This window comes from Nelumbo nucifera, chromosome 6, assembly GCF_055504915.1.
Source record: "Nelumbo nucifera cultivar China Antique chromosome 6, China Antique-T2T, whole genome shotgun sequence".
NCBI lineage: Eukaryota > Viridiplantae > Streptophyta > Magnoliopsida > Proteales > Nelumbonaceae > Nelumbo > Nelumbo nucifera.
Genome location: NC_142654.1, coordinates 39,777,092 through 39,800,572, shown reverse-complemented (window position 1 = coordinate 39,800,572; position 23,481 = coordinate 39,777,092). Strand labels below are relative to the sequence as shown.

General features: G+C 37.7%; 1 protein-coding gene across 1 annotated transcript; it reads right to left on the bottom strand.

Moving 5' to 3' along the window:
* Window positions 1-12,724: 12,724 nt before the first annotated feature.
* LOC104610616 (cytochrome P450 87A3-like) lies at window positions 12,725-15,061 on the bottom strand. Its single transcript, XM_010277319.3, has 8 exons — window positions 14,820-15,061; window positions 14,387-14,711; window positions 14,149-14,301; window positions 13,801-14,052; window positions 13,635-13,724; window positions 13,463-13,541; window positions 13,265-13,371; window positions 12,725-13,149 (listed from the first exon to the last, which is right to left on the bottom strand). The coding sequence occupies exons 1-8, from the start codon at window positions 15,032-15,034 to the stop codon at window positions 12,931-12,933; spliced, it is 1,440 nt and encodes a 479-aa protein (XP_010275621.1). The 5' UTR covers window positions 15,035-15,061; the 3' UTR covers window positions 12,725-12,930.
* Window positions 15,062-23,481: the final 8,420 nt, after the last annotated feature.

The following is a 23,481-nucleotide window of genomic DNA, read 5'->3' as shown; positions in this document are numbered from 1 at the left end:
GGAATTATTTAGCCAGCCACAACTTATCTTATCTTTAGCAGTTTATCTTATCTGTTTCTTACTTTTCTTACTTTATCTATTTCAATAAGGACTAGTAAAAGAGTAGTAGGAGTTGATTTATCTTAGGAAGCTTATCTGTAAGCAGTCAAATTCAACAAGGAGTCTTCCTACAAGGAGGACTCTTACCTCTTGTAATCTCCTATTTAAGGAGTTGTGATTAAAGAATAAAACATCCAAAAATTTCAGTCAAAGAGAAGAGTAAGGGAGAGTTAGGGTGATCTCTTGGACAAATCACCTCTTAGGTCGCCACGATAGGGTCTGCACGAAAAGGGAGGGGCAAGGGGAAACTAGAGGTTCTCCCCGTGGACCGACCTGTGATTTTCTGTTTAAAATTAGGAGTTATTTTATTTAAATTTAAAGACCAAAATGAAAAGTTACAAAAGATTTAAATTTAAAATGGAGTGGTTATAAAAGGATATGTGGGTAACCAACGTAAGGATGGAAATTTCAACCCTACCCATTGGGTACCCGCACCTATCCGCCCTGACGGGGGCAGATGTTTTTGCTTAAAGGATGGGCTTTGGGGAGGGAATGGGTTTTGGGATTCTACAACCTATACGGGTCCGAATAGGGTACAGTATTAGGCTAAACCCAACCCTCCTCGACCTACATATTGTTTGAAAGCATACAAAATTATGTATTAGGTATTGAATTTAATAATACTTTGGAAGGAAAATTGATAGCTTATGTGTTTTTCACATGTCTTCATTAAATAATTGAAAGCATACAACCCTCCTGCCCTTACCCTTGAATGCAGGGAGGGTTTTGCATTTTAATCTATGGGGAGGGTTTGGATTTTCAAAATCCAACCCGCTATGGGTTTTGGGGTGGGTACAGGTTGGAAGGTTTAGGGAGGCAGGTAAGGTCTAGAATTTACAAAACCCTCCCTAACCCACCTTGTTGCCATCCCTAAACCAATGACTATGACTCGACCTGACTTGGTTTGGCTTGGTGCATTCGTGTGATAAAGGGTTCTCAACCACCACCCAAGGTTCTGGGTCTGATTTTAGTAAAACCTAGAGGGTGGTAAAAAAACATCTGACTTGGATGGTTGGACTGTTGACCTGTTTGTCCTGGTGACCGGGTCATGGGTTGCACATTAAATGTGTATGCAAACTTTAGGATGCCATAACTTTGCACTTTGATGTCCAATTGAGGTGACTTTTTTTTTTCTAATTTTGGGTAACTCTTTGAGATCTATGTGTTCTAAGGAGTCGTAGGTGCCTTGCCCCACTATTTTCACCAAAAAAACCCATTTTGGCCTCAAATTACAATTTTTAATACTTTTATAAATAAAAATTAAAACTGAATTAAAAACATAAATTAAATGTAAAATAATATATATACATGGTTTGACCCATTCTACCTGGAAGTTTGAAGCGGTGACCCGTGACCCAGATGCAAACTCTAGGTTAGTTTTTAAAACATTGGATCCCCATAAGACAAATGCAAACTCCTAATAATAAGTTCAAAAACGTCTTATAATTATCCCATGTGTGATTCAAGCAAAACACTAGGAGACAAAGTACTTTAAGGAGTGAAGGGAAATTAAAATTTAAAAGTTAACTAAAATAAAGTTTGTGTGGATGTGGTCCCCATTGTATTGTACTTGTATGACTATAGTCATTAGTTAGTTGTTAGTTGGTAGTTGGCAGTTATTTCAGTCAGTTTATAATTATTAGTCTTTTATTTTTTGCCATGTATGCAGTAAGGGTATTTCATCCCTTTTACCTTTATTTGAGAATTAATATAAATAGTAAGAGAGGGGCAGCAGATCCATGATCCTCTCCTTTTTTGAATCTCCCCTTTGAATTCTTCTTCTCCTCTTCTCTTCTCTTCTCTTATCCTCTTCTCCTTTTTCAAATTTTCCTGTTAATTGAACACTAAAATCTAGGACGGATTGTAGTCTTATTCGATTACATGGTATCAGATCCAACCTAGGAATTCTTATGGTAGTCTAATATGGCCGACTACATTAGAACTTCCTAGGATTGGAAGCTTTCAGCAAAACAAGACCATTGGCTGAGTCTTGGAGATTGTTGGCAGTGTGCAACTACTACTCAAGAGACTGTAGAGCCTAGGAGGGTGTTCAACAATCAAGAAGAGTCAGACGAAGGGAAGAACTTTCAAGATTAGGGTTCATACTTGGTTTTGAAGGTGGCACCCAGAGTTTCACTAAAGTAAGTTGAGTTTTTTGAGATTGATCTATTAAAAGAACCTTTTTTTTTGTTATTCTAAGAGGTGCGGCTGAGAGATCTCTCTTCTTGGACTATTTTTTGAGATTGATCTATTAAAATAACCTTTTTTCTGGTTATTTTAAGAGGTGCAGCTAAGAGATATCTCTTCTTGGACTAGTTCTTTGGGTTTTTCTTGACCTACGACTGGTTCTAGGTTTAAAACCCTAAATCTTTGACTGTCACCAATTCTAGGATAGTAGTTAATTCAGTTACAACCTTGCAAACCATGGTGTTTAGTTTTCTGGAAGATTAACAGAGCTGTTCTAACTTTCTAGGTGGATTGCCAACCTAGAAGGGTAAATTAGGTTCGACTATTAGAAAATTCTAGGTGTAATTACTTAATCTCAGTGATAAAAGAGGTGTTTTTTTACCTTTATATTGACAAAGAATGAAGTTTAAGAGCCAAGGGGAAAGTTTTTTGGGGGCTAGTGGTGCTTGTAGCATACCTGAGAACAATTTTCAAATTACCACTGTCAAGTTTAATGGATCAAATTACTTGAAGTGGGCCCAATCAGCCATGATGGCTATTCGGGGTGGAGAAAAACTAAATTATTTGCTAGGGGTTGTGAAGGAACCAGCCAAGGAGGACTAAATATATGCCAAATGGGTTCAGGAGAACTATTTGGTTATGACATGACTGTGCAACTCCATGTAGCCACATATCAACTGAAATTATTTATGGGCAAAAACAACTAAGGAAATTTGGGATATCATGAAAGAGGCCTACTCTCAACCCCTTAATGTTGCTAGGGCTTAGGAGCTGAAATGTGAAGTAAATTACCTTAAACAATGAGAGAAACCAGTCTAAATTTATTTTTCAACCTTGAAATCCTGATGACATGAAATTGATCATTTAGAAATAATTGAGTGGGAAAGTCAGAATGATGCACAAACTTACATAAAGCAAGTTGAAACTAATAGGATGCACAAACTTATGACATTTTGAAACAACTTCTAACAAGAGATAGTGTGACCTTATCACAAGCCTACTCTCTAGTGCACAGTGAAGAGAGTAGAAGGAAGGTTATGTTGCAGCATCAACCCCTTGAATTATCTTTGGAAATAACTAAACCTAAGTTTGGGGGTGATAGGAGAGAGATATGAAGAAGGAAGACAAGAGGGACCTAATATGTAAGCATTGCAAGAAATCTAAGCATGCCAAAGAAACCTGTTGGAAGTTACATCCTGATCTAGTTCTATCAAAACTCAAAAACAAAAAGGGGAATGCTAATATGGTTGTTACTACTGATTGTGCAACCTCATCAGGTACAAACGCAACGCCACTAGACACTGTAGCTGCTGCTCAAGCTGCTTTGACCCAATTGGAAAATGAAGTTGGTAATTCAGCATTATCATCTCAACCACCAGTAACAACATCAGCTCCTCCCACCTCATCTTTTGCTCATTCAGGTACACGAGCCTCATCTTATCATGATTTAGCCCCAGGTAACACTGAACATTGTTGGGTAATAGATTCAGGTGCATCTGATCACATGACTGTCTTGCCATCATTGTTTACTACCTATCTAATGGAGATCGAGGTGTTGGCCAAATGGCTCAAGCTAATATTCCCAAATATTCTCAAGATCCTTTGCAAGGAGTCGATGGTCCAATGACTAGGGCAAGGACAAAGAGGATGAAAGAAGCTTTACAAGGCTTAATCATGGAAGTGCATGATAAAGAGGCTGTTCTACAAGATTTTAAGATTGTTCTAGTAGTTCCCAAAACTTCACCAAGGATAATCGCCTATCTTTATGTGCAAGACGATGTGCAAGGCTTAGAACTTGAAGAACAAAGCTTGATGGGCTTGGCGCATGGGCATGATAAGAAAAGGCCCAATTCGCATGCTAAGATGTATTGATGGGCTTGTTTTGTCTTGTTTTGTTTTACTTTGACTTTTCTATGCTTAGTTGTCATTAGTTGTAGTCTTTTAGAAGGATTCCTATTTCAAAACAGATTTGTTTTCCTAAATTAAAGGGATCCTCATCAGTTAGGTATTTCCTAATAAGATAATCATTAGTTAGGAGTTTCCTTATAAGATAATGATGTTTACATGCTTATATAAATGCCACAACTATGTAAAACGAAAATCATCAATAATACAGTGGTATTTTTAGCAAGCTTAGCTTTGCCTTCTTGTGTTTTTGGTGGAATACAATTTGTTGACTTATCAAGGGAGTGATCAACCTTTGTGGCGTCTTCAAGATTTGATTTTTTAAGGACTTATTTTCCTTAAGGTTCTAATCTGATCAACTACAGCTTGTTTTCTAGCTTCTGGGTGCGCATAGCAAATTGATTCAAGAGTTCCTAGAGCTGGTCGTCTAGTGGGTTCTTATCATTTGGTATCAGAGCCTTGGTTCTAGAACCAGGTTACTTATCCTTTGCTTATCCTTGTTTTGTGTTTTTCTTTGATCTTTGCACGTTTCTTGTGTTGTCCTTGCATAGTTTCTTTGAATTCTTCCATTCAGATTCTTTGTGTTTTTGAATGGATTCAATTCTGTTTTGTGTGTTTAGTTTGGCGAAAAAAAAAGAGAAAGGAACATCCAATTCAAGAAAAAAAAAGGAGTTAGATTGCATATCTGATTTTTAATCATTTTCCCAGCATAAATGGGATTTTTTGAATTGCAAGATCATATTCCTATAAGTCATACGAGTTCTCCTTCCTTTTTTTGGGTTTGACTAGTTGACTAATTCAAGAGCCAGCTGTATAATCCTTTTTGAGTTGGGATTTCTTTTCCTTAAATAGTTGTCTTACTATATTAATTAGTACTAATCCTTATCAAATAAGGATTATTGTGTCTAAATTAATTTAATTTTGTGCTCCATATTCTAGTGATTTCTTTTGCATGTCTTTTGCTTCCTTTTGAAGTTTTCATTTTTTTTTTTTGCTCCTATAGTTGATTTTTATTTTCCTTCCTTATTTCTACCGTTTTTCTCAACTAAGTTTTTAAAGTTCTAATTTTGAGATTTGCCACCATCTAACCGATTGCTCCTTGAGATTTGTTGATCTTGATTCTGTTAAGAACATAAATGGAGCTGGCTTGAGTGGAAAAAAAAAAGAGGGCAAAGAGAGGTGAGATCGTGATAACCATCTGATTTGAGTGCAAACACGTGAGGGAGTGTGTGAAGAACAAAAAAAAAAAAAAAGCAAAGAGAGGTGAGATTGTGATAACCATCTGATTTGAGTGCAAACACGTGAGGGAGTGAGTGAGGAACAAAAAAAAAAAGAGTAAAGAGGTGAGGAACAAAATTCTTTTATTTTCAGCGAGTTTTTGCAGGTTATAACCATGAGCATTGAAGGAGAACCACAAGAGATTGACATGAAATTATTCATAAAGGGCTGTTAATGAACAATTTAGAAAGTTGAATACGAGGCTGGATGATTTGCAATCCCCATCTATTTCTAAGTCCACTAGAAGACGTGTGTTTAACGAAGAAGAGGAAGATGATTCGGATTTGGAGGAATCAAGTTCTAAACGAGGCAAGAAGGTAGTTTTCAAAAGAGATAGCAATTTGGGTAGCATAAAGATGAAGATTCTGACATTTCAAGGAAAGAATGACCCTGAACTATACTTGGAGTGGGAAAGAAAGGTTGAGCACGTATTTGATTGTCATGATTACTCCGAGGAGAAGAAAGTGAAACTAGCAGCCGTGGAGTTCACATATTATGCAAGCATATGGTGGGATCAATTGGTGATCAACAGGCATAGGAATGGAGAGAGGCCAATTCGATCATGGAAAGAGATGAAATTGGTAATGCGCAAGAGATTTATACCTAGCCATTACTATAAAGATTTGCATAGAAAGTTGCAAGGGATGGTTCAAGGTTCCATGAGTGTAGAGGATTATTACAAAGAGATGGAGATAGTCATGATTAGAACAAACATAGAGGAGGACCGAGAAGCAACAATGGCTAGATTTATTGGTGGCTTGAACAAGGAGATTGCTGATGTGGTAGATTTACAACACTATGTGGAGATGGAGGAGCTATTGCACAAAGCCATTAAAGTGGAGAAGCAAATGAAATCAAAAGGGTTCAGATCTGGTTCTTCATGGAAACCTAATTGGAAAGACAACAAAGCTACCTCAAAAACAAAAGAGGAAGCAAAGCAAAAGGATTCGGTTGTTGTTCATAAAGGTAAAACGGAAACTAAAACTTCTTCTAAGTCGCATGATATTAAGTGTTTTAGGTGCCAAGGATTCAGGCATATTGCTTCTCAATGCCCAAACAAAAGAGTTATGGTTGTGTTGGAGAATGGAGAAATAGAAAGTTATAGCTCAAGTGAAGATGAGATGCCACCATTGGAGGATTGTTCTGATGTTGAAGTTGCAGAACCCGTTCATGGTGATTTGCTGGTTACAAGGAGAACCCTAAGTATACAGTCTAAGGATGATGGTGATGAAGAGCAACGTGAGCATATTTTTCACACAAGATGCCATGTGAAGGATAAGGAGTTTGAGGGCCTATTTCCCGAGGAGATTCCCCATGGATTACATCCCTTAAGAGGTATTAAGCATCAAATAGACTTCATACCCGGTTCCGCCATACCAAATCGTGGAACTCTTGACATTTTAGTTGGGACATTGACATTTCAGCGGAATAGCATGTGTGGTGCACTAGCACGGACAGTTGGTTGGCGTGATCCTGGTTTTATACATACGAGTTTCCTGAGAGATTTATTGCCTAATTCAGTGTATACTTACAAGTTTGGTCACTGATTATTTAATGGCTCATACATTTAGAGCAAGATTCATTCTTTCAAATCATCCCCTTACCTTGGGTAGAATTTATTACAACAAATCATCATATTTGGAGACATGTGAAAGGCAGAGCGTGATGGTTCTAATGAATATAACAATTACCAGCCAGGCTCGCTTAATACCACAGACCAGCTTATCAAGGACTTGAACAACATTAACATAGTTTTCCATATTGGAGATATGCCATATTCAAAAGGATATATATCATAGTGGGATCAGTTCATACCCGGTTCCGCCATACCAAATTGACCTGCTTATAGAGCTAATCCCGAGGAAACAAAGGAGATACAAAGGCAAGTGGATGAGTTGGTGCAAAAGGGTTTTGTAAGAGAGAGTCTTAGTCCATGTTCGGTTCCTGTCATCTTAGTCCCAAAGAAATATGGAACATGGCGTATGTGTGTGGACTGTCGAGCCATTAACAAAATAACAAGGATTCGATGATGAATCCTTTCAAGGAAGGAGAGAGTAATGGAGATCGAGGTGCTAGCCAAATGAGTCAAGCTAATATTCCAAAATATTCTTAAGATCCTTTGCAAGGAATCGATGGTCCAATGACTAGGGCAAGGACAAAGAGGATGAAAGAGGCTTTACAATATTTAATCATGAAAGTGCATGACAAAGAGGTTGTTCTACAAGATTCTAAGACTGTTCTAGCAGTTCCCAAAACTTCACCAAGGATAATCACCTATCTTTATGTGCAAGATGATGTGCAAGGCTTAGAACTTGAAGAACAAAGCTTGATGGGCTTGCCGCATGGACATGATAAGAAAAGGCCTAATTCGCATGTTAAGATGTATTGATGGGCTTGTTTTGTCTTGTTTTGTTTTACTTTGACTTTTCTATGCTTAGTTGCCATTAGTTGTAGTATTTTAGAAGAATTCCTATTTCAAAGCAGATTTGTTTTCCTAAATTAAAGGGATCCTCATCAGTTAGGTGTTTCCTGATAAGATAATAATTAGTTAGGAGTTTCCTTATAAGATAATGATGTTTACATGCCTATATAAAGGCCACAACTATGTAAAACGAAAATCATCAATAATACAGTGGTATTTTCAGCAAGCTTAGCTTTGCCTTATTGTGTTCTTGGTAGAATACAATATCTTGACTTATCAAGGGAGTGATCAACCTTTGTGGCGTCTTCAAGATTGGATTTTTTAAGGACTTATTTTCCTTAAGGTTCTAACCTAATCAACTACAACTTGTTTTCTTGTTTCTGGGTGCGCATAGCAAATTGATTCAAGAGTTCCTAGAGCTGGTCGTCTAATGGATCGACATTTTATTAGAGAAAGGGTTGCATCTCAAGAAGTATGTCTTCCATATATCACCTCCAACATGCAGCTTGCAGATCGTCTCACTAAGGCGGTTTCAAAGAAGTTAAAAGCAGATCTATGCAAGTTAGGAATGACAAACATCTATTCCCAACTTGAGGGGAGTGTAGAGAACACTAATGTGGTCCCCACTATACTATACTCGTATGACTATAGTCAACAGTTAGTTGCTAGTTGGTAGTTATTGGTAGTTATTTTAGTCAATTTATAGTTATTAGTCTTTTATTTTTTGCCATGTGGCAATAAGGGTATTTCAACCCTTTTACCTTTATTTGAGAATTAATATAAATAGTAAGAGAGGGGCGGTAGATCCATGATCCTCTCCTTTTCTAAATCTCCCTTTTGAATTCTTCTTCTCCTTTTCTCCTTTTTTTAATTTTTCTTGTTAATTGAACACTAAAATCTAGGACTGATTGTAGTCTTATTCGACTACAATAGATATATAAAATATACAAATATGGGTGTATGCAATTATGGGCTTGTTCGTTTGCTATGAAGTCTGACATCTAAAAGTGAAATAATTACGTTAAGAGGTATATTAGTATTGGTGAACTTTTCTTTCCTATGAACTCTGAATGTAGAGAATGTTGTTTTGAATTCTGAACTCTGAAAATTATCAAATATCAAATTTGACCCGAAATATGAGAGTTTTTGTTTGTCTTTTTGGTGGTATCATTGAAAAACAAAGAGTTGTATGATTGCACTTTAATAGATAAGAGATAAGAGGAAATGAATAACCATTATTCTCTTAGGCCTCGTTCGCTTTTCGGTAAGTTACTTACCTGGGTAAATGCAGTTACTTGGGTAAGATTTTCTTGGGAAACACTTACCCAGGTAAGTGTTTTTACCCATGTTCTTTTATTTTCCAACTAAAAAAAGGAAATGACCATTTTAGCCATAAAAATCCAAATGGGGCATTTTTGTCCCATTAAAGTATTGGAATCTTTCCCCCGAGTGGAAAAGTTATTTACCCACCTAAGAGATGGGTATCACTTACCCGTGCAAGTGGTACCTAGGAAAATAAACTTTCCCTAGTCCCCACATTAATATGAAAAAGGAACATGAGATTCTTGGACAATGGGAACCAAAATCCCTTTGACCAACTTTCCCCCTCTAAAAATCCTAAACAAGAACGCCCCCTTAAAGTTAAAAGATTCCTCTTAAGGGATAAGAGTTAAGAGGAAACGAACAGGTCCTAAGTACAAAAGACAAAAGGAGTGAAAGGACAAAAATATCTTACTAAGGTGGCATTTGATTGCACTTTTTAGATGTCTGAATCTAAAAATGTTGCTTTTCAGATACCACCTTTGTTTGGTGTTGTATTTGAAATAGGGCTTGAAAAGTTTTTTTTCAGATCTGAAATTTTTAGACTCAGGCCCATTACTTAACGCATTTAAACGCGTTTTAGACGTAGCCTAAATTCAAAGATACCCTTCTCCATTCGACATCTCTCTCTCGTCTTCATATAACTCTCTCTCTCCCCGCCACCGTTGCTGCAACTTGTAGCAGCGGTTCTCTCACTCATTTACTCTCTCTCTCTCCCTATCTTCCTGCTACCACCGCTACAACTTGCAACGATGGCTCTCTTTCTCTCTCCCTTGTCTTTCCGCCACCTCCATTGCAACTTGCAACGACGGTTCTCTCTCTCTCTCTCTCCCTATCTTCCTGCCACTACTGCTGCAACTTGCAACGATGGCTCTCTCTCCCTTGTCTTTCCGCCACCGCCGCTGCAACTTGCAACGACGGTTTTCTCTCTCTCTCTCTCTCTCTCTCTCTCTCTCTCTCTCTCTCACGTATCTTCCTGCCACCGCCGCTGCAACTTGCAACGATAGCTCTCTCTCTCTCTTCCCTTTCTTTCTGCCACCACCGCTGCAACTTGCAATGGCGGTTCTCTCTCTCTCTGTCTCTGTCTCTGTCTCTCTCTGTCTCTCTCTTGCTCGCTCGCTCGCTTGCTCCCTTGTCTTCCCGCCATCGCCGCTACAACTTGTAGTGGCGGTGCTCTCTTTCTCTCTCCCCTATCTTCCCACCACCGTCGCTGCAAGTTGTAGTGGCAATGCTTTCTCTCTCTCTCCCTTGTCTTCCCTCCACCGCCACCGCCGCTGCAACTTGCAATAGCGACGGTTCGATGAGTAATAATAATAATAATAATAATAATAATAATAATAATAATAATAATAATAATAATTTATAAATTATTATTATTCTTTATAAATTATTTTTATTAAATTTACTTGTATTATTTATTAATTATTAATTTTTTTATTAACTAGTAATTTTTAATTATTTCATTAATATTTAAAAATTATTTTAATTTTTATTTGTGTAAATTATTAATTAGTAATTATTAATTATTTTAATATTTTTATAGTTATTAATTATTTTTTAATTTTAACTATTTCATTTATTAATTATTAATTATTAATTTTTATTTGTATTTGTATTGTTTCAATATTATTTTGAGGTTGAAAATGATTTTTTATTAGATAATGCAAATTGAACTCAACATTACCAAATAGTATATTATAGGGGTAAAATAGTAAAATCAGTAAATTTCAGATGTTAAAGGGTTGATCCAAAATAAACAAAGTTATGAATTCAGAACCTCTAAAAAGTAGAAAAGCACATATGCTTCTTTCAGATTTCAAACAAAATATATTTTTAACTTTTCAGATCTGAAATTTCAGATTTACCAAACGCCACATAAAATTTTTGAATGACACCGAATGTTAACTATTAAAATTACCACATTCTTTTTCTCTGAGCAACTTTCATTCAAGTTTACCTTTAATAGCTCCTGAAGTCATTTGTTGTAGACCACCGGCCTCAACCGACATTGACGAAATCATTGCCTCCTAGTTTTGACCGTAGCGTTGAGAAGAATGTAGTTACACCATTTGAACCGGTTCAAAATTCTCAATTCAACCAAATTGGTCTAGACCAGAACCAGTTGAGACTTGAGACCAATCAATTTAAATCAAATTTGGCACTGTTGCTCTAATCGTAACTGCGTCTACTCGGGCATTTTTGTCTTGGCCCATAGTGGCCCATCTTTGATTTAGCCTATTAAGGCACTTTGATGGCCCACTGGTCTTTATTGGTCATTTGGCCCACATTTCAGATTGATCCATTGTGGCCTGTTTCTATCAACTTAAGAAGCCAGCCCATGGTGGCATTATTGTTGATCTTCTAAGGTCTTATTTTTGGGCCTGTTTTGGCCCATGTTGTCCCATTGATGGTTTTTGTGATCCTCTTGGAGTCTCTTTCTTGAAGAAGCAGTATTTGGAGCTTTAGATACAGCTGGAAGATTTAGACACATCATCATCACCTCCTTACCATCATTACAGCTGGAAGATTTAGACACATCATCATTATTTGGAGCTTTAGATACATTATCATATTGTAGCAGTTTTGTCAATTACTTGCAGATCATTGATCTCATGTCTTTGAGGGAATGTGTTAGGGAATGAGGATATGAGATACAGATGAAGATAAGATATGTTTGGGTGGTTGAGATAAGATTGTAATGTAATGTTTGAGTTGGTTTAGGATACAAGAGATTGAGTGATTTTTGGATTTATCCATCTCAGTCAATAAATGGATATATTTTTCTTATAGTTAAGTAATGAAATTTTTTATACATTTTTCTGATGTTTTATAGGTTGTGGGTAGGGACGACTGGCTCAAAAAATGTCAACATCTCCAGTGTAAATCATGGTCCATATATTTTATCCTCATGTAATAATCACAACGTAGCATTTCTTCCATCCAAAAAGAGATAACCCCAGTTGAGTCAAGGTTTTGTAGCTGAATCAGTTTGTAATTGGTGGTTATAGAAAACATGTAACCATGGTTAGTAATTCTTTTATTAGCTTGATGGGACCAATAGATTCAAGATTTTCTGTGGTAATAGAGTTGAAAAAATTTATATAGGAGTTACTTGAGTAACAGATTATTGCACAACTGTGGTTCTACCCTCAAGTGAAGGAACTTCAGTTCAGGAACTCGATCAGTAATGAATTGATATACTTCAACCGTAGAATAATCCACCAGTAGAGTGATTGCTATGCAATATTTATCTGTTGCACTGAATTATCTGACTTGAAAATTTCTATTATATATATGTGATTTTCAAAACATATGATTTTAATTAAATGACATAATTAATTCATTCCAAATCTCTCATGTCTTTGCTGTAAAGAACCTTAGTTGGGCTTCAAAATTCTGAAAGTGATATTGATACTATGTCTAGTGATTGCCGAGAGCACTTAAGCTTTCTTTCTTTCAAATTCTGAAAGTGATATTGATACTATGTCCAGTGATTGCCGAGAGCACTTAAGCTTTCTTTCTTTCAAATTATTGAAGTTCCTTCAAATTAGCTAATTGACAGTACAGTATTACACACTGCAAACTAGACAAACAACAATACCATTATAGCTTCTATTTTATTACCTTTACTTTGACCCTTATTCTAGACCTAAGAACTCTTTCATTATCTGCATCTAGTTTCTATAATCCTTTATTCCACCAATAGTAACTGACTGACTTCATTTCTTTTCTGAAACTTGAATATGGAAACCATTAGGGAATGATGTTGCAGGATTTCCAACTATTTCTCCTCCCTTGATTCTTTTCCACCTGTACTTTGTGACCAAGAAATGAAGAAACATCTCCATCAACATCTTGCTAAAGTCTGCTCCTGCACATAGTCTCATTCCTCCACCAAAAGGGTTGAAATTCTTGGACCAAGTGTTTGCTCCACAGCCCTTTTTGAAGAGGGAAAATATATGATTATAATCCAAGTCTAAAATATGAAACCTGGCCAGTATCTGTATTAACAATCAAATTTGAGCCAAAGTATGAAGAAATACACAAACATACCTCCCATCTCCATGGATTGTAAGCAAGGGGATCTTTATATTTGCTAGGGTCGAAATGAAGAGTTTGTGGACAGATCATGATTGTCCAGCCTGCTGGGATTGTATATCCTGCACAAGAATTTATGCATAGTTTATTAAATTAAATGTTTGATGTGGAAACAGAGAGAAACCACTGGGTTTCAGATCTAAATGAACAAACCTTTTACTTGGATGTCTGTAAGTGCTCTTCTGAAAATCCCAGGGGCAACGTTGGACAGTCGGAGTACTTCGTTGATAACCTGTCATTTCAAAGGATGAACAAATTGAATAGAACCATGCACCAACTAGGAGAAAAATGAAATACATTTAGATCACATTCATGCACTAATTACTTGAGACGTGAAGGTCATAGATTTGTATTCCTCCCATGTAATTGCAGAGTCTGCAGTTTCTCTACTTCTAAGTATTGCTTCATGCTCGTCCTGATGACAAAAGATCACGGACAAATGTGAGAGAGAGAGAGAGAGAGAGAGAGAGAGATGGTGGCACCACACGGACCGTTAATGCCATCAGCACTTGAGGATGGTCCGTGAGAAACTTAATGGCTAACGTTAGTGTTAAGGAAGTTGTCTCGAAGCTGGCAAACGTAAGCAGAAAGATAAGTTGAACAATAGCCTCCTCTGTTAAGAAGGCTCCCTCTTTCTCCATCTCTTCAATGAGCTTATCCAGGAAATCCCCTTTTATTCTCTTTGGTTGATTGCGTCTCTCCTTGATCAAATTCCTAAGCATCTTTAACACGTTCTCTCGTGCCTGCAGAACAAGCAGATTGATCGAGGAGCCATGCACGATCAGTAACAAAAGATAACAAAAAACGAATTAAATGATGATCAAGAGATTTTCAGTTACCTTGAGACACTTATAGAAAGTAGTACCAGGAATGTTTAAAGGGAAGGAGATAAGACCTTCCCAAAAGTCGGCAAACTTGTTCTTAATGATATTTTCTGTTGAATTCGATAAGTCAAAGCTAAATAGCTTTCTTGAGCCGAAATCAAAAAACATCTGTAGATGGAAACAGATGAAGTCAAAAACAAAGTAAAAAAGCAGTAATCATTCTCAATGGTTTCCTGGGTATCACAAAATTTACATCTTCTGTGGATTTTTTGACTTCAATGGCTTCCTGGGTAGACCAGAAGTGCAGTGTTTGACGTGCCATTTCTGCCACTTCAGGAACCATCTTTTTGAGGCTCTCGGGACCGAAGTAACTCAGAACCAAGTTTCTAAGGTGCTTGTGAATGGAAAGAGAGGCAGAGGTAGTAAGAACTTGATCACCAAGAAGCTTCATAAAGGAGTCCATGTACCACAATTCAACCAATTTCCCTTCTTGCTGTAAGATGTAATGGTTGAACTCAGAATCTGTGGATACTATAACTGGACGACCCACCAAGTTGGTTTTGAACAATGACCCATACCTGCATATATATTCATGAAAGAAGGAAGAGGTTAATTCGAGTGCTAGCTATAGCTAGTTTTCATCTATTTATGCAGGGATTTTGCGTCCAACTTAATTATAAGATTACCGTTTTATTCTCTCCTTGAGGAAAGGAGGAATATCGAAGGAGTAGTGGGGACTGAAAAACTGGAGGGTCTCTCCAATAAGTGGCAACCCCATGGAACCTGGGGGCAGTCGTCCAGTACTGCATTTGGGGTTCCTCCATTTCTGCACTAAATGGACAATGCAGATTATCAAGGACGCTGCGACACATAAACTAACAGATACCAACATTTCAGCCATGAAGAGAGAGAGAGAGAGAGATTGCTGGGGTGCGTTTGATGAGCAAACCAAGATCTTTAAATAGACAAACCATCGAATCTAACGTGACGGCGACTGTCATGAGACTGTTCAAATTCCCGTAATACGCTGCCATAGGTGAAGGGCAAAAGAGTAATTGCATTCAAGAATCGACCAAAAAGGACAAAAAGGGGTATAAATGGGTTGACGTGTCATAGCCGAACCCTTTTGTTTATAGGAAAAGTTGACTGAAAAGTTATAATTGGGACTCACTCTCTCACAGAATTGATAGTAATACCACATAAGGGAATCTTTAATAGTAAAATTCGCTTATCTCGGTACAAAATGTAAGGTTTTGTTGTAGAATTTTTTTTCCCTTGAAATGACTTTTATTTAATAGTAAGAAAGACTTTTCATTCTTACTCTGAAAAGCAAACTTCTAATATCTGTTTTATTAAAAGGTGCCAACCAGCTCAAGTGGTAAGATTTCCGACTGGTTGTAGCAAAGACTTGGGTCAAATTTCGACAATAATGGGGAGGTCATGGGTTTGGGGGATGGGCTAGACGGCTAACTAAAAAGAAAAGAAAATGGCTCATTTGGTTCAAGGGAATCAGGGTCTGAAATCTGAATTGAAATGGGACATTCCAATTTCAACTTTTTTGTTGGGTGGAATCAGAAGTCGATTCCTATTCCCTGTGGAATGACATTCGTCCATTTGAGGGAATGGTCATTCCCTCCCCCTCCCTTGGGAATGGAATCCTATTTTAGTCCATTTTATTTTTCATTTAGATTCCTGTCTGAACCAATCTGATTATGGGACTAGACTGATTGGATTCTAATTTCAAGGGATTTCAATTCCAATTCCGACTGTGAACCAAACCAAACTCTAAATATTAATATGGTGAAGTAATGAGAAAATGAGAGACCTTGACTTTGACTTTTACTCAAACACATTTAAAATCATGAATATCCAACAACCATTTTTGATGAAATTGTTGGATTTTAATCTCATAAGAGATTAAATCCAATGCGTTTGATTGGTCAATTACATGAGAAATTGCACCAGCACACTTGATTGAAAAATTAGCTTCTCTCTTACAAAACCCAGTTTTGAATTTGTCCCACATTGGAAAATTATAAGCTTTGTTTTTAGTATTTTAATAGGAGCTAATTTACACTCCTTAGAAATAGTAGTGGAGAGTATGGGGGTTTGATACCGCGCAACGTGCGCGCACGCGTGTGCGTGCGTGTGTGCGGCGCAGTGAGGCGCTTTAGAGGCACACTTTGCTCGCACTTCGTGCGCACCCGCGTGGCTCACGAAGGGCGGCTTTGGTTTTGGTGCGATGCTGACCATTGATCACCGTTGATGAGATCAACGGTCACGAATTGATCGGGTGTGATCAAGAGGCACAATTCAAAGTTAACAGTCATTAACTGTTAACTACTTTTTAAACAATCATAATGTTTGAAATTGTGACTGTTCAATGTGCCTTCTCTGAACCAGCACCTACCTTTTCATCATAACTCTTCATAAACTATTTAAGGAGCATGAATCAAACTTCAAAAACACATAATTTCGAAATCCACTTTCTCTCTCTCTCTCAGTCCGGTCTGCTACAATCTCACAGAAGGTTTCTTCGGAGATTCTTCAACTTTGCTGGTTGCAGACTCTCGCCCAAGGCTTTGTTGTATCCTGGGAATGGATTTTCCTGTAACCCAACAACAAACTCGGTGAAACTAAGTGGGGCAAATAACATTCTAAAGGCAGTGTCTTCAGACGCGCCTCAGAGCTTCTCCTCCAAAGTTATAGTGACCCCATTTTCCAACAGAAATGACGTTCCTCCATTTGAGAGAATGGTCATTCCCTGCCTCTCCCTTGGGAATGAAATCCCATTCTAGCTGATTCCAATTCTCATTTTGATTCCTATCTGAACCTATGAGAATAGATTATTCTAATGCTAATTCCAAACCAATTGTGAAGCAAACTGACCCGAAGAGGAGTTTTAATCACTTCATTTGCCACTCTCTGATTCCAAGTATTAATATCACGATGTAATGGCAAAATGGGAGACCTTGACTTTGACTTTTGCTCAAGCACATTTAAAATCATGAAGTGAACAAGTGACCAAGAAGTATTTGGATTTGCTGGTTGCAGATTCTCGCCCAAGGCTCTGTTGTATCCTGTGAACGGATTTGCCTATAACCCAACAGCAAACTCGGTGAAACTAAGTGGGGCAAATAACGTTCTAAAGACAATGTCTTTAGACGCGCCTCAGAACTTCTCCTCCAAAGTTACAGTAACCCTATTTTCCAATAGAAATGACGTTCCTCCATTTGAGAGAATGGTCATTCCCTGCCTCTCCCTTGGAAATGAAATCCCATTCTAGCTGATTCAAATTCTCATTTTGATTCCTATCTAAACCTATGAGAATAGACCATTCTAATGCCAATTCCAAACCAATTGTGAAGCAAACTGACGCGAAATGGAGTCTTAATCACTTCACTTGTCACTCTCTGATTCCACGTATTAATATCATGATGTAATGGCAAAATGGGAGACCTTGACTTTGACTTTTGCTCAAGCACATTTAAAATCGTGAAGTGGACAAGTGACCAAGAAGTATTAATATCATGATGTAATGGCAAAATGGGAGACCTTGACTTTGACTTTTGCTCAAACACATTTAAAATCGTGAAGTGGAACTTCATAAGAAATTTCTTATGCAGTTACATTTTGCTAAGTACTAAGCGAATGATCAAAACAGATAATCATTCATTGTGTTTAGTGGTTTTCATAATTAATAGTTGAAAAATCCGTTTCTTTTAGGATGCTGAAAAGTAGAAGTCACCCACGGGAGAAAAATAAAAAGGAACCAGGCCCAATGCAGTTAACCCACATATATCCTCGAAATTAAAGGCCAGATAACAACTCGGGCCCACCCACCCAACACAAGAAACTGAACCCCCACTGCGCCAATCACCTTCTTGTGAGAAAAGGGCAATCACCAGAGCAAAAGCAAAGCGACAGACCTACATAAACCCCCACAGGATTATACAGATCCGTCACTTCTCTCTCCCAGGCCCCAGCCACCCCTTCTCTAACACTCTTCGTAACCCCCACCCTTTATTTTTACCATACATCGACATATCAGGGAATTCCTCAAACATTTTCAAAAAAGAAAAAAAAAAAAAGACCAGGACTCAACAAACTAAAATAATAAAGATATAAAACATACTATAAGAGGAAAGTTTTTTTTTTTTTTTTAAAAAAAAAAAACTCTTTTGGAAGACAAAATGATGGAATTTGAGCCTAAAATCTGTAAATGAATCTCTTAGAATATTATATTAAAATGTAATGCTTGTGAAGATGATCGTTTTAACATATTATATGCCAAAAACGGATGTCTGAATCAAAAGTTATGGCTGTTTAAAGTTTTAGCCTAAATTTGAGAGTATTTATTTGGAAAATAAGTGCTTATAAACATTTGGTGAAAAAGCGGGTAATATAGCCGTATAGGTATTTTGGAAATGATGCATCAGGCCAAGATTTGTCATAAAAGAAATAAACGCTTATTGAATGAACACTTAAAAATAAATCCAAATTTTGGGCTTTTCGAATAAGTGTTTATTCTCATAATAAGCACTTATTTCCCCAAAACAAATAAACACTTATTGGTGAAGTACCGCCCTAAATAAGCATTTATTTTTAAATGGGAAAATCCAGGCCCAACTCGGGCCCACCCACCCAACACAAGAAATTGAACCCCCATTGCCACCATCCACACCTTGTCAAAAAAGGCCCATCACTAGAGCAAAAACAAAGCAACAAACCTACATAAATCCCCACAACATTATACAGATTTTCCACTTCTCTCCTAGGGCCCAGCTACCCTTTCTCTAATAATCTTGTTCCCCTATCCTTTATTTTTTATTTAGTTAATTGCCTTACTATTTGAAAATTGATTGACTGTTTTTGACAATTGATTAACTCTTTCCTAATCATTAACATCATAATATTTCATCAAAACTCATATACAGATGACATTTAAAATTCTTTTAAAACCCAATATTACCCCTCCCTTGTCCTCTTCTTCCTTCCAATAGTGGCAAATAAGGGTGTTCACGGGTCGGGTTGGGTCGGTTTATTGGGGTTTTCCCAATTGACCCGACCTGGTCGGGTTATTTGAGGTGGAAACCAAAACCAACCCACTGATAGGCCAAACCAATATGGTCGGTTTGAGTCGGGTTGGGTCGGTTTGGGTCGTTTTCGGTTTTGCTCCTGTACAAAAGGACACCTAATTGAATTCTAATTGTAATTGCCTAATGGGTTGCCTATTTGGTGTAAAAGATTATACAAAGTTAGAAACTATGATAGATTGCCTATTTTAATTGTAATTGCCTAATGAGCCTTCTAGTTCTAGTAGAAGACTAGTTATAGTTAAGTAGGAAACTACTCAAACTAGGAACTACCGAACTAGTAGAAGACTAGTTCGATTCAGGTCGGGTTGGTTTCGGTTTTCACACAATAAAACCGAAACCGATCCAATAATATCGATTTATATATTTTTCCAACCCAAAACCGACCGGTACTAATGAAAACCCGGCCGACTCGAATTGACCGATTTGATCGGATTGGACATTCTTATGAACAGCCCTAGTGGCAAACCGAACTTGAATAACTAGCGGCGGGGATAACCCCATCCACCTTCAGCCCCTCATTGCCGTTGCAATTTTTTCTCGGATACTGAAAATTGAAAGAGTAAAACGTAGAGCGATATATGAAGAAATGGTCCGTGTTGACGGGTGAAAGAGTAAAAACGTTGCACACCAACCATCTGGCTTAGTCTGTATCATCCATTACCATTTCTTATTAAAACTTCATTAAGAGTGAAAAAGAGACACATTCTCCAAGAACACTTGTTGATCTTTTGACCCTCGTTGTCATTCAGCCAGTGATGAGAAGGAGAGAAGATGGTAAGTCAACTAAGTTTAGTTCAAGCGACAGGACAATTCATCTTTTGGTTCATGATTCTCTTCTCTACGCCTACCCATGTAGCCATACATGGAATGATTTTGATTCTTCTTATTTTTCTTCCTCTTTTGTTTCCGCTCTCTCTCTCTTTCTACATTCTGCTTTGATTCTTTATTCCACCATGGCTGGGGCTACATTCTGGCCAGTTCAACTTTCCTCTTGTTTTTGCTCAAACTCTTCTTGTAGTTGGTTACAAACCTATCAAGTTCCATTCTATAATTTTCTGTATCAACGCTATCTATGTCCACTTCAATCTCATCATCATGTTGGCAGAGGGAAGAATTCCTCTTTGATAATCTAGAAAACATTATCTAGCTTTTCTGAAGGCAAGATCTGAAGGTTATTGCTGAGTCGCTGCTTCTCTTCAGTATGAGTAAAAACAACGGGCTTCATCTTGGAATCATGGGAGAGCATAATGGATTCTGACCTATCCAGCTGCGAGTGGTTGGAGGGGGAATAGGAGCCTTCCTCGCTCGAAGTAGGTGTAGGTAAACCTGCATCATGATCCAACTCATACCTCGAATCAAGATTAGGTTCAGCTTGTAAAACTGTCCACTGTTGGGAAGGTTGAACAAAAATTTTATTTTGAAAATAAAGCCACTTCAAATTCAATTCACGTCACAAAGAACAACATCAGGGGTCCATATAAATAGATTTACACAAAATTAACATTAGCTAAAAATAAGCAATTAAACTAGAAAGTGGATAAACATGGTTCATTAACTCAAAATAGTGCCTAACAATTAGGAAGTAACTCACCCACTAAGTCCAATAAGTTTGAAGCACTATTCAACATAATGCCTAACAATTAGGAAGTAAATCACTCACTAAGTCCACTTAGTTTGAAGCACTATCAACACTCCCCCTTGCTTCAAAACTTGTTACTCCCATCTACGGTCTGAAGTACTCGTGTTTGGCACGTGGCAGTGATTTGGTAAGAACATCAGCTACTTGCTCATTGGTCCCACAATACTTCATTGCTACTGTTCCTTCAGCAATCATATTTCGGATGAAATGATAGCGGATGTCAATGTGCTTTGTTCTGCTGTGGAAAGCTGGATTTTTTGCCATAGCGATGGTTGCCTTGTTGTTACAAAACACTTGAGTTGCACCTTCTTGAACTTGGCAAAAATCAGCTAACAAACTCCTTAGCTAAACCGCTTGACAAACTAATGCCGTTGCAGCGACATATTCCGCTTCTGATGATGACAAGGCCACGATCTTTCGCTTCTTTGAACTCCATGAAATAGCACCCAAACCAAGGGAGAAAACATAGCCGGAAGTGCTTTTTCTATCATCCAAACAACCTGCCCAGTCACTGTTAGTAAAACCCAAGAGTTTGAAATCTGATACTTTTGAGTACCAAATTCCAAAATCAACAGTTCCAACAATATAACAAAGGATCCTCTTTGCTGCCCCGAGGTGATGCGTTGTTGGGCTATGCATAAATCTAGAAACAACACTGACAGAGAATGCTATATCAGGCCTTGTGTGAGACAAGTAGTTCAAACTGCCAACCATACTTCTGAAATACCTTGTACTCGCCATTCTGGTGCCATCATTAGCTACAAGTGTCTCATTCACATTCATGGGAGTTTGAGTTGTTTTATAGTTTAACATATTGAACCTTTTTAACAAATCATTAGCATATTTTCTTTGAGAAATAAAAATCCCATTTACACTTTGGTTCACCTCCAAACCAAGAAAATATTGCAACAAACCCAAATCTGACATCTCGAATTTTTTCATCATGCAAGACTTAAATTCCTCAACAAGAGACTCACAGGACCCCATATAAATTATGTCATCAACATAAAGACACACCACCAAAAATTCAGATTTACCTCGCTTCTATACATAAAGCATTAGCTCATTTTTACTCCTTTCAAATCCATTCTCCTGAAAGTAGGAGCCTATCTTGCTATACCATGCTCGTGGGCCATATAAAACCTTTTTTAACCTGTAAACTTTGTTGTCATCGCCACTAACAAAACCTTCAGGTTGAGAAACATACACCTCTTCATCTAGTTCTCCATTCAAAAAGGCAGATTTAACATCAAACTGATACACAACGCAGTTTAATTGTGCAGCTAAGGCTAGAAAGGTTCTCACCATTTCAATGCGACCAACCAGAGACGAAGTCAACACCTTGCTCCTGAGAGTACCCTTTCGCCACCAACTGAGCTTTGTGTTTCTGTATAGTACCGTCAGCATGATACTTTGTTCTGTACACCCACTTGAGCCCAATAACATTCTTGCCTTCCAGTAGATTGATCAACTCCCAAGTTTCATTTCTTTCAATAGCCGACATCTCTTCTTTCATTGCGTCCTGCCAAACTTGACTTTCTGCAGCTTCATCATAACAAGTAGGGTCAGAAACATATAAAGCAAAGCAACATGAAGCATAAATATCCCTTAATGATCTGAATTTTCTTGGAGGTGTTTCACTAGAGGAACTTGAAGATGATGACTGCAAGCTTATTGGAGTAGATGCGCTACTGTTGCTGGGGGGAGATGAGTGAATGGTTGGTTGAGTTGCTGCTACCAGCATATGGACTAGCTGGTTCTAGAGGTTCTGTCCAAGGGTTATACTAGCATCTTCTATAACTTGTGGTGCTGTAGGTGTTGCATTGTCATTGTTCTAGGCCCAAGTTTCTTCTTCGTTGAACTTAACATCCCAGCTAATAATTACTTTGCCACTCATAGGGCTATATAGCCTATATGCTTTGGATTGAGGGTTATAGCCAACAAAAATGCATTTTTTTTTTATTTTTCATCAAGTTTGTTGCGGGTTGGAGAAGTAACCAAGGCATAGGCTATACAACCAAAAATTTTTAAGTGGCTTACCCGTGGCATCCTGCCCTTCCAAGTTTCATATGGGGTCTGATTCATGACAGTCTTTGTAGGTGAGATATTGAGAAGATAAACTGTTGTTGCCACTGCTTCTGCCCAGAACTGATTTGGAACACCACTTGCTTTCATTATGCTTCTTGCCATTTCAACCACCGTTCGATTCTTCCGCTTAGCCACACCATTTTGCTCCGGTGTGTACGATGCTGTCAAATCCCTGTGAATGCCATTTTCCTCATAGAAAACATTAAATTTATTAGAGGTAAATTCACCACCCCTATTGGAACGGAGCGCATTTATACAACGCCCACTTTGCTTCTCCACTAATGCCTTGAATTTCTTGAAAGTTTCAAAAGTTTTTTATTTGAATTTCAAGAAATACACCCAACTCATGCGGCTGTAATCATCAGTAAATAACAAAAAATATTTGCTTCCACCAAATGATTCAATACTCATTGGTCCACACACATCAGCATCTACCAATTCAAGACAATAATCAGAAGCCCTCCATGACTTGTCTACAGGAAATGAATTTCTACTTTGTTTCCCATAGACACAACCTTCACA

Coding starts and splice junctions, on each gene's coding strand:
- LOC104610616 (XM_010277319.3), bottom strand. CDS start 15,034: ATGGCTGAAATGTTGGTATCTGTTAGTTTATGTGTCGCAGCGTCCTTG. Junction 14,302..14,386: donor TCAAAAAATCCACAGAAGAT/GTAAATTTTGTG, acceptor TTCCATCTACAG/ATGTTTTTTGATTTCGGCTC. Junction 13,542..13,634: donor CTATGACCTTCACGTCTCAA/GTAATTAGTGCA, acceptor TTGAAATGACAG/GTTATCAACGAAGTACTCCG.